The 12,003-nt window shown below is 38.3% G+C and overlaps 1 protein-coding gene across 2 annotated transcripts in view; it reads right to left on the bottom strand.

Moving 5' to 3' along the window:
- SPATA6 (spermatogenesis associated 6) overlaps positions 1–12,003 on the bottom strand; it is a 144,536-nt gene that overhangs the window by 77,542 nt on the left and 54,991 nt on the right. For both annotated transcript variants that reach the window (XM_030326743.1, XM_030326742.1), the window contains exon 6: positions 4,702–4,782. In XM_030326743.1, the coding sequence (XP_030182603.1) occupies positions 4,702–4,782 (81 nt within the window). The remainder of the gene's footprint in view (positions 1–4,701; positions 4,783–12,003) is intronic.

Below are 12,003 nucleotides of genomic sequence, written 5' to 3' on the forward strand. Positions count from 1 at the left end.
AAAATAAAAGTTAACTTAGGCAGAAGACATATGTAGAAATATATGTAGATATATCTATATATAAACTACAGGTAGGAAAAAAATTTTTAAATTAATTTAAAGCACACATAATCTATCAAAGCCAACTAGATTAGTCTTTCCTATCTATCCTAGATAACTCTTTGTCTAGTAGTTAATAAAGTATATGGTATTAAGTCTAGCAAGTCCAATATTTAATCATTTGAAAAATCTAAGAAACAAGGTCAGAAAAATTAGTTTTCAGTATATTAAAAAATGAATGTAAACACTGGTTTATCATTTATAATTAAAAGTATCCAAGTAACTGACTATATAGTTTAAGAGGACTCTCTTTAGTAATGTTACAAACACGCATGGCTAATTAGTTGCTTATGACATCTTTATGGAGAAAACATAAGTTTCACTTATACTGCTATGATTATATATATATGTATAATGTAAACATCTGAAAAAGAGCTTTATACATGTTTTCATGAAATGTATTGTTTGGATTATACAAGGTGATTAGTATTTTAAGATCTCTTTCAAACCAAAACTTTACAATTTAATGACCAATAGTCATTCCATCTTAATTCTGATTCCATATTTTTATAAATGTAAGAAGACATGAAAGACACATATAAATGTTAATGACTAGTATTCTGCTAGTAAAATTGGTTAGCAGTCTAAGTTTTTAAAAACAAATGTTATATTTCCAAACTTTTTTGTGTTATTAGGATAACATTTCATTTAGTCCCTGCCTTATAAGTGCCTTAAAATTTGGATTACTAGTAAATAACATAAGACCTCTTGACTCATTATCTAGAATTATAAGATTTCCAATATTAGAGAAAATGGACAGTGAGAGAATCTTTGTATTTCTAACTTTAATCATTTTAAAAACCTATCAATCCTACCTCCCTGTCTACTTTCTCAACCCCTCCCTTCCCTGCTCGTTAAGGGTATTTATTCTAACAAAATACAAATGTGACATAGAAGGGAAGAGTCAAATATTTTTAAAAAGTAAACAGGAAAAAAAAAGTAAACATGGGTTTCATACAAACCAGCACAATCCGATTATTTCTTCATCTTCCTTCTGCAGCTATTAATATGCTCCCACCTTCTCCCACCTTGTTCAATGACTTCAACAAGTCATTCAGAATTTTTCTACCTTATCACATTTCATCCATCTCTATGACATCACACTGATGCACAGAAGCAGGCATGTTAGCACAGGCAAGGACCTTTGAGGTTTAATAAAATGTTCAAGTAGTGAAGATTTCCAAGACCTTGGACTGAGACTTCTGTTTCTCAGCTTTAATTACTTTTACTCACCTCATCTTAGATTTCGTCATTGTGCAGATCCACTGCATTCCAAACTCTGAAATCCCTTGCTGACCAAAACTACTTTTCCTCATGGTACTTCTTTTATTCTCGCTGAATCTGCTACTTGCCCTCATCACCTCCTCACTCCCTGGACTCTTTTCTTCAAATCTTCACACATTTTTAATATCTCTTACCTCCAGACACAGATGAACCATAATCATCTCTTTCAACAGTGCTATAAAGTTGCTTTGATTATACCAAATCTAAAATAACTAACCTCATCTTTCTTGGTTACAGTTTTCGAATGTTGAATACTAGCAGAGGAAGTTATAAACTAAGATATATCTAGTACAGATACATGCTGTCTAACTCTATCCAATACTTAATGCATCCTGTTCCTTCCTAGTAGAGCTGAAAATAGTGGTTGTTATATGCTGTTAACATAGTGGGTCCCTCTGACCAACAGGGTAATAGCATGTGACATAAGGAGAGTCTTGAAAAGTGCTCAAGTCTTTTACTCCTTTTTGACAACCATCCTGCCTCCATGTGAATGAGCCAAAATTAGGCTACTAGAAGACGAAAGTATTGTGGCCACCATTCCGGCTAAAATCAAGCCAATTACCAGTAATATAAAGTCCTTCCCAGACCAGAAACTCAGCCAACTGCCAGACATGAGTGAAGCTATCCTAGATCAGTCAGCCCCAGCCTTGCCAGTTCAAACCAAAAGAACCACTCAACCAATACACAGAACTGTGAGAAACATTTTATTTTAAGCCACCAAGTTAGCGTTGCTTTTTACACAGCAAAACCTACCCGATATAGCAGACTAACACACTTATTAATAAAACTACTACTGACATTTGGGGCGCCTCGGTGGCGCAGTCGGTTAAGCGTCCGACTTCAGCCAGGTCACGATCTCGCGGTCCGTGAGTTCGAGCCCCGCGTCAGGCTCTGGGCTGATGGCTTGGAGCCTGGAGCCTGTTTCCGATTCTGTGTCTCCCTCTCTCTCTCTGCCCCTCCCCCGTTCATGCTCTGTCTCTCTCTGTCCCAAAAATAAATAAACGTTGAAAAAAAAAAAAAAAAAAACTACTACTGACATTTAACTAATTCATAATAAAGTCTACCTTTAGTAAGTAAAAAGTGTAAGTAGAAAACTAGTTTTATTTCAGAAATTCACAATAATATGCTTAATTTTTTCAATCCATTCAACTGGTGACAAAACATCAATTTGAAAATAATGTGCCAAAAGGAATAGAGATCATTACAAGTATTTGTAAACTTAAATAATTTTATAGTTTCTTTCACTCATTCTCTCTTAAAAACCAAAATGGTTTGTCTTATTCTTATGTTTGAACCTGAAAATGCTGCTTTACAGCCATTAAAATTTTAATTTTAACCAATATTCAGTTTTTTAAAAGTAGATTTATCACATTTTCAAATAAGGGCAAGTAAGATTAAAATCCTGGCTGATAACATTCAAAATTTTAACGTGTAAGTATAGACTCTGTTGTGCCTACCAGACAATGTTTTCTATCTTGTATTTTACCTATTGTCTTCCCTCCCAATTATCTTTAAAAAAACTTCAGTAACAGTCACCAAATTAATTAGTTATATGTTATGTGCCAGACACACTGCATATATTCTCTAATTTAATATTTAAGGCAGCCTGATGAGGAACTTGAACCCAGATCTGATTCTGAGGCATATTTTCTTAAACAATGTCTGACACTGAAGCCTATCCTATTATATCTGTTCAATGAATAACAAATGACAAACACTGAAATAGCAAGTTAAAAAAATAGCAAGTTAAAAAATGGCAAGTTAAAAAACTTCACGGAGGAAAATGTTAATTCCTAAGTCTGATGAAAGTCCTAATGCGGGGATAATTTTACATTTAGGAAGGACTCTTCACCAAGCTGTACACTTAGAACGTGTGTACCTTTCTGAGCATATGCTCTACTTCATACTTTTCTACCCACCCACCAGAAGGGCAGACCCCGATGAGGAGAGAAAAAATTTGTCTGAGTCCAGGTAAAACATTTTTAACAATTTACAAAAATGCACAGTACATATCTCAAAACAAGTCAGTAACATCTCTGCATCTGGCAAGCATAGGTTGTTAGATCTCTACTAGCTGCATTTCAAAGACAAATAACTATAGCCATACTATGTATCTTGTCAAACAACGTAAGAATGAGCCCCTTAACAATTTCATATAAACCATGCTTTACCTTCTTAGCTTACGTCACAGTTATCATCCTTAGCAAATTTACTCTAAAACTGAGAGTACAGTAAATTAACACTCCGCTCTTGCCACCATGGGCCCAGTCCTGCCTCGTTTGGATCCTCAGGGCTTTATATGCTCCTGGCTCCTCATCCATCACAGGCTGTTCATTGTTACCTAATCATAATGCAACTGCATATGAGTGATGCCTAGACATTATTAGAAAATTTGTGGACAAGGCAGTAAGATGATCTTGGGGACTCAGTGAAAAGTTAGACTGGAATGAAATACCAGGTCCATATAACTTAGTTGGCTAAAGGCAGTTTTTACAAATACACAAGGTACTTAGGTTGAAGTGTCCAAGCTTCCCTTAGTCTGATACCATCAGTGTGGCCACCAAACTGAGCAAGAATCATTTAAGGAATGAGAGAGACTCAGGAAACCATACTTACTAAACACCAATATCCCCGCATGAAAACCTCTGGTCACATTTGCTAAAAAGAATCCTCTGAACTTTTTGCAGTCATCTGTAACTCCTATAAGATTTATAGAAGCCTCCCATCTAGCTCTCTGTAAGGCTTCTTGATCTCAACATCTTTCTGGCAGACTGATTTCTTTGCATTAAAAAAAAAAAAAAAAAGGCCCATGGCATTACAAATAATAATTGCATCGTGGCACCGCCTATCATGTGTACCAAACTCTTCACTCTCACATTTAAGATGCAACTGAACTGCTAAATACCTTTGATAATTGTTTTGCTTACACTCCAGATTGATCCAAAAAAATGAAATGAGCTACGGTCAAAATGAAAGCATAATTCTCTCCAAATGCCCATAACTATCAACAAATAAGTTAAACCATTAAATAATTTAAATAAATGATTTGAAGGGCACCTGGGTGGCTCAGTGGGTTAAGTGTCTGACTTTGGCTCAGGTCATGATCTCACGGTTTGTGAGTTCGAGCTCCGTGTCAGGCTCTGTGCTGACAGATTGGCAGAGCCCAGAGCCTGCTTTGTATTCTGTGTGTGTCTCTCTCTCTCTGGCCCTCCCCTGCTCACACTTTGTCTCTCTCTGTCTCTCAAAAGAAATGAATAAACGTTTAAAAAAAATTTATAAATAAATAAATAAATAAATAAATAAATAAAAGATTTGAACCTGAGTGCGGCACTTCCTCGAGCTTATCAGACATTCAGTTATCACTGAGGTCGTAGAAAATTCCAGCTTTGGAGCAATTCCCTGAGTAAAAAAATAATAATAAAAAAAGGTATTATTAATTATTTCAATTTCTGAAAAAATAGAACTATTAGTGATAAAACCATGACCTGAAGTAACAAACACTTATCAAGACTTAGCTGCTTCATTTGTTAGTTTGACCTTCCTACTAAAACTAAAGACAACACAGTGATGCTAAATGTTAGCAAGTAACAGTTTCATTGCTGATGATTCCCTTACAAGTGATTATATTACCTTTATGTAAAACAGAATGCTTTTTCCATTTTCCACTATTTTCCTGTCAAATTATTCTAAGATTTTTAAACTATGATACAATAATACTAAAGTCAGAAATATATAAAAACACTTAATGGATTTGAGCTCTTTTTACTTTTACAAATTAACTTACTTAACTACACAATCAAGAAGTACTTTGGTGGCGCTTAGGTGGGTTAGTTGGTTAAGCATCTGACTCTTGATTTCGGCTCAGGTCGTGACCTCATTGTTCGTGAGATCCAGCCCCGCACTGGGGCTCTGCGCTATTAGCTTGCAATGCTTGGGATTCTCCCTCTCCTCTCTCTGCCCCTCCCTCCTCCTCCTCCTGTTTGTGCTCTCTCTCTCTCTCTCTTTTTCAAAATAAATAAACTTAAAAAAAATACTTTGGACACTCTCCTCATGTTAAAAAAAATTACACCTTGTAGATATGCAGTTCTTGAAACAGAAGAGAGATAAGTCTCTACCAACTCCACCAACATTTCTCCCCTTAATGTATGAGTTACATTCAGATCTATGAATGAATCTGGCTTCTATTGCTCGCAACATTTCAAACATCAGCTTTAACGCTGTTTTGAAATAAGTGGAGACAAATGGTAAAATTCAAAGGAACAGTCACAAAGCACCTGCCGAAATATTTGGAAGCACACAAATCACACATTCACCAAAACATGAAAAGATATTGTGTATGCCCAGTGCAACTTCATTCTAATGTAGAAGTCAGATATTCGTCCTCTACAAACCCAGCCTTTGACCTACTAACTTGAGAATTTCAAACATCACACATTACAGAAAAGGTAAATATGAGTTGCCTGACAATTAACCAAATGATTGTTTGTCTGCAATCCTCTTTTATTAATGATGCCCACCATGCCTATTTATTAGTTATCTATTGCTACACAGCATATTACTTAGTAGTTTATAACGAATGTACGTGCTTATTATTTCACATACTTTCTATGGGTCAGGAATCTGGCAGAAGCTGAACTGGGTGGTTCTTGGCTCAAAATCTCTCATGAGATTGCAGTCAAAATGTTTGGGCTGCCATTATCTGAAGGTTTACCGGGGGCAAGAGGATCTGCTTCCTAAGAAGGCTCATTCACACAGCTGTTGGCTGGAGGCCTCAGTTCTTTTCTAGTTTTTAGCAAGAGGACTCAGCTCCTCAACACATAAACATCCTGAGTGTCTTCATGACAAGGCAGCTAAGTTCTCCCAAAGCAAAGCAAGGAGAAAGCCACAATTGTTATTATGACTTACTCACCTAAGTCTAACACTGTCACATCTATCTCATTGTATTCATTACAGCCCTGAAGTACAGCCCACACTCAAGGACAAAGGAGTTAGACTTCCTTTTCAGCACAGGAATATCAAACATTTGTGGACATATTTTATTTCATTTTTTAAAAAATTTTTAAATGTTTGTTTATTTTTGAGAAAGAGAGAGAGAAAGAGAGACAGAGCGAGCGGGGAAGGGGCAGAGAGAGGAGACACAGAGTCAGAAGCAGGCTCCAGGCTCTCAGCTATCAGCATGGAGCACGACACAGGGCTCAAACTCACAAATGGTGAGATCACGACCTGAGCCAAAGTCAGACACTTAACCAACTGAGCCACCCAGGCGCCCCTTATTTCATTTTTAATGTTTTTATTTATTTTTGAGAGAAAGAGAGACAGAGTGTGAGCAGGGGAGGGACACAGAGGGAGGGAGACACAGAATCTGAAGCAGGATCCAGGCTCTGAGCTATCAGCACAGAGCCTGACACGGGGCTCAAACCCACAAACCATGAGATCATGACCTGAACCGAAGTCAGATGCCACCCAGGTGCCCCATGGTGGACTTATTTTAAAACCACCAGTCTACCCTCTGACCACAAGTTACTTAGACTCCTTTCATGTGTAAACTAAACTCATGCCCTATAAAGAAAAAAGAAAAAAAGAAAAGGGAAAGAAAGAAAGCAAAGCAAAGTCTCATTCTTTTACAATTTCAGCTTGAAATCCAGGATGTTGGCATCTAAGTCAAGTCCTTATTCAACCTCCACAGATGTGGTTCTTTAAGAGCAGTTCTGACAATACAGTCCCTCACAGGTGGAAGACTTGTGAACCAAAGAGACAAGATGTCTGCCCCACATATACCCAAAATACACATGTACAGCAGGCATAGGATAACCACTACAGATATTCTTATTCACAAAAGGAGAAAACAAGAGGCAAACAGGAATCACTGGTCCATTGAAATTCTAAAATCCAGCCAGGAAAATGTTAGAAGTTCCTTGATTAGAAGTTTAGCCCTGTTCCTGATCAGAAATAACTATTCTCTGGGCTCCTCTGGGCTCTTGCTTCCATCCTCTAAATTATCATTCCTTCTCAATGAGAGGTAGACCATATATGTTAGAGCTGCACAGTGTTCTGAGTGTGAGTCCTGTCAACAGAATTCTGGGGGTCCAATTTTCATTTTGTGAGGTCTCTCTGCATTTCAGACCAAGCTGGCGGTATTTCCAACAATATAATGCTCTTTATTTTTTTTTTAATTTTTTAACATTTATTTATTTTTGAGACAGAGAGAGAGAGAGAGAGAGCATGAACAGGGGAGGGTCAGAGAAAGAGGGAGACACAGAATCCGAAACAGGCTCCAGGCTCTGAGCTGTCAGCAAAGAGCCCGACGCGGGGCTCGAACCCAAGGACCGCGAGATCATGACCTGAGCCGGAGTCGGACGCTTAACCGACTGAGCCACCCAGGCGCCCCAATATAATGCTCTTTAAAAACATGTGTGGTTCTCCTATGAATCTTACTGCAGTTCACTCCATTAGACCGAAGCTGCACGCTTCTCTCCACTGGGCTTCTGCTGAGACTGCCCTTACGCATCTTCAAAAAAACCTGATATTCAATTAAATTATTTTCTAAGACAACATCTTGGATCTTTCTGAGATTTTAATGAAGGATTATATAGTCACACCCTAGGTTTCACCATCAGACCACAATTTCCCAAAAGTGCCTGGAATGATTTTTGGTCAGAAGTCAACCCTTAATTTTAGCATTATCTGCCATTGGGAAAAGTGGGGAATCTTCAGAAACAGTAAGTTCCAACTCCTTTTTGCTAAACAGCCTTTCCTTTTGCTTATCTCTCTCCTCTCATACTTTGCTATAAAGCAACAAGAGAAAACCAAGCAGACCCTCTAACAATCTATCTGAAAGTCTTAGACCACTCATTTCCTTAAATATTTCTCTACATTACTGCAGATGACTATATGGCTAAATTTTCTGCCATTACATCACAAAGATTCCTCTTTTTATTTATTATTTATTATTTATTTTTAATTTTTTTAATGTTTATTTATTTTTGAGAGAGAGAGTATGAGCAGGGCAGGGGCAGAGACAAAGAGTGAGACACAGAATCTGAAGCAGGCTCCAGGCTCCAAGCTTTCAGCACAGAGCCTGATGCGGGGCTCAAACTCAAGAACGGTGAGATAATGACCTGAGCCAAAGTCAGATGCTTAGCCAACTGAGCCACCCAGATGCCCCAATAAAGATTCCTTTTAACCCTAATTCCAATAACATTTACCTTACTTTCTGCAAACACGCATCTGACAGTTTCTTCAAGACCTTTCAAGCTTTTACAAACATTCTAGCAAAGCCTTCCCAGCTTCTGCCCTCTCTGTACAGTTGCTTGAGTATCTTCACACATGGCAGTTGGCTTAGCCCAAAGTAAGCGATACAAGGGTGAGTGCAAGAAGAAAGCCACAATGCATTTAAAGACCTGGTCTCCAAGGTCCAATACTGTCACTTCACCACATTTTATCTGTTAGAGTCACTAAGTATAGTCTGTAGAATTAGCTCCACCTTTGGAAGAGAGAAGTATCAAATCATTTGTGGATGTATTTTATAACTACCATAGCCTGGACTGCAACTTATCACTTTACCCTTCCCCATATATTGCTGGTCACATAGTAAATACTCAGTGTTTTAGCCATTATTTTCACTGAGCATTCAAAACCATTGTGTTGGGGTTCTCTGGGAAAACAGAACTAATAGGAGAGGGAGGGAGAGAAAGAGAGAGAGAGCGCGCAAGATTTATTTTAAGGAATTGGCTCATGCAATTATGAGAGTGGCAAGTCCAAAATCCAGAGGGCAATCCAGAGGCTAGCAACTCAGACAAAAGTTGATATCACAGTCTTGTGTGTGAAATCTGTATGCAAGCTAGCCAGGTAAAATTTAGGTTGTATCTCTACATTATAGTTTTGAGGCAGAATCCCTTATTGTTTGGGAAACCTTAGGTTTTGCTCTTCAGGCCTTCAACTAATTGGATGAGATCCACCTACATTGTCAATGGTAATCTCCTATACTTAAAGTCAACTGTTTGTAAACATTAATTACATCTACAAAATACTTTCACAGTAACATCTAGACTAGAGTTTGACGAAACAACTGGGCACCATAACCTAACCAAGTTGATGCCTAAAATTAATCATCACTCCATCTCAAATGTCAGTTCCTCTATGATGTCTATAAGATGTAATTCATTCATTCAATTCAATCAAGAGGCATTTGAGTACCTATTCCATGCAAAGTACTGTGTGAACACTTAAATTTAAAGAAGAGAAAGCCACAGATCCTGTTTCTATGGAGTTCACAGTCTAAAGGAGACTATCATCATCATCACCACTGTCATGATCTCCACAGCCATCATCATATCACTAACATTTATTGAGTGTTCTCTGTGCCAGGTACTGCTACAACCATTTACAAGGTTTCATTAATCCACCCAACAGCCTTATGATATCTTAATATTATAGTGCTTTGCTCAAATTTAGTCAGGTAGTCTGTGAGAGTGCCAGGATTTAATCTCAGATGTGATTGAATTCTTGCCACAGCAATGGGTTCAGGAAGACAGCCTAAGACTCAGACAGATGTCATAAGAATTCTGAGGAAGGGTACACTGTTGTCTGCCAGGACAACAAACTACTGATTGGAGTGTTTTATCCATTCACATTTAAAAACACTGGATACGACTAGATTTATATCTGCCGTTTTGCTGTTCAGTTTATACACATACCATGTATCTTTTGATTCTTCCATTCATTCTAGGGGTCTCACCTGTATATACATAGCTTAGTGGTCATCCTATGAACCTGTAAGGGTTCCACTCTGTTGATTATCTGTGTGTGGCTTGGGGAATACATTCAAAGACACAGCCAGATCTGTAGTTTTACTGAGTTTCACTTTTTGCTGGGCTCACACTGTCTCTCGTTTGCATATGCATAGTTTCACAGTCAGCCAGGAATGAGTGGAGAGCTGACCTCAGCCCTCCCTTACTTCTCTGTGAAATTGCTCCCTTACTTCTGTGAACCTTCTGGCAGATGGCTGCTCAATCTAACTGGAACAGCCTTCGGCCTATCAAAACTATGTGGTTTCTTCATCCATTTGCATCCAAATCCACCACATTTAGTTGGTGAAGACACACTGTTTGCCCTTAGGATTCTGACACCAATTCCCATGTGTGGGTTTTCCAACATCAGCAAGCAATTCTCTGTGACTCCAGATAGGGGTCCTATAATTTAACTCAGTTCTAACACTACATGGGGATAGTATCAGATCCCACAGGTTAAGGATCAGTCCTACGAGACTGTACCCACCCCACTTCAGATGTCATCCCAACTCTAGGTTGTCGCCTGTGTTTCTGACCAATCAGCTATAATTTGGAGGTCTCCATGCCCTTCTCCCCTGGTTCAATTAATTGGCTAGAGAGGCTCACAAAACCCAGGAAAATAGTTTACTGTTTACCAATTTATTATAAATGAATATGATAAAGGATACAGCTGAACATCCAGATGGAAGAGATTCATAGAGCAAAGTAGGAGGGAAGGGACATGGAGCTCCCATGCCCTCTCTAGGCACACAACTCTCGCAGCACCTGCCTCAGACGTTCACCTAAGAGCTCTCTAAACCAAACCCCTATGGGTTTTTGTGGAGGCTTCAGTACTATATCCACAATTGATTAATTACTGGCCATTGGTGTTTTAATGCAATCTCCAGCCTCATATACCCTCCCCACAGGCCAGGGTGCTGAAAGTTCCAACCCTCTAACACATGTTTGTTCTCCCTGGCAATTAACCCTCATCCTTAGGCTATCTAGGGGCCTTTCAAAAGTTACCTCAAAAACATAACAAAACAAGTAAAACACCTTTATTGCTCCTACCACTTAGAAAATTCCAAGGGTTTTGGAAGTTCTGTGCCAGAAAAAGGATAAAACCAAATATATATTTCTTAGATCAATGAAACAGAATAGAGAACCCAGAAATGGACCCACAAATGTATGGCCAACTAATCTTTCACAAAACAGGAAAGAATATCCAATGGAATAAAGACAGTCTCTTTAGCAAGTGGTGTTGTGAAAACTGTACAGCAACATGCAGAAAAATGAACTTGGACCACTTTCTTACACCATACAAAAATAAACTCAAAATAGATGAAAGACCTAAACGTAAGACAGGAAGCCATCAAAATTCTAGAGGAGAAAGTAGGTTAACAACCTGTCTGACCTCGTCCATAGAAACTTCTTACTTGACATGTCTCCAGAAGCAAGGGAAACAAAAACAAAAAATGAACTATTGGGACCATCATCTGGACAGTGAAGGAAACAACCACAAAACTAAAAGGCAACCAACAGAATGGGAGAAGATATTTGCAAATGACATTTCAGATAAAGGGTTAGTATCCAATATCTATAAAGAACGTATCAAACTCAACACCCCAAAATTAAATAATCCAGTGAAGAAATGGGCAAAAGACAAGAATAGACACTTTTCCAAAGAAGACATCCAGGTGGCCAACTGACACATGAAAAAATACTCAACATCACTCATCGTCAGGGAAATACAAATTAAAACCACAATGAGGTATCACCTCATACCAGTTAGAATAGCTAAAATTAACAACTCAGGCAACAACAGATGCTGGCGAGGATGCGGAGAAAGAGG

The sequence above is a fragment of the Lynx canadensis genome, chromosome C1, assembly GCF_007474595.2.
Source record: "Lynx canadensis isolate LIC74 chromosome C1, mLynCan4.pri.v2, whole genome shotgun sequence".
In the NCBI taxonomy this organism is placed as follows: Eukaryota; Metazoa; Chordata; class Mammalia; order Carnivora; family Felidae; genus Lynx; species Lynx canadensis.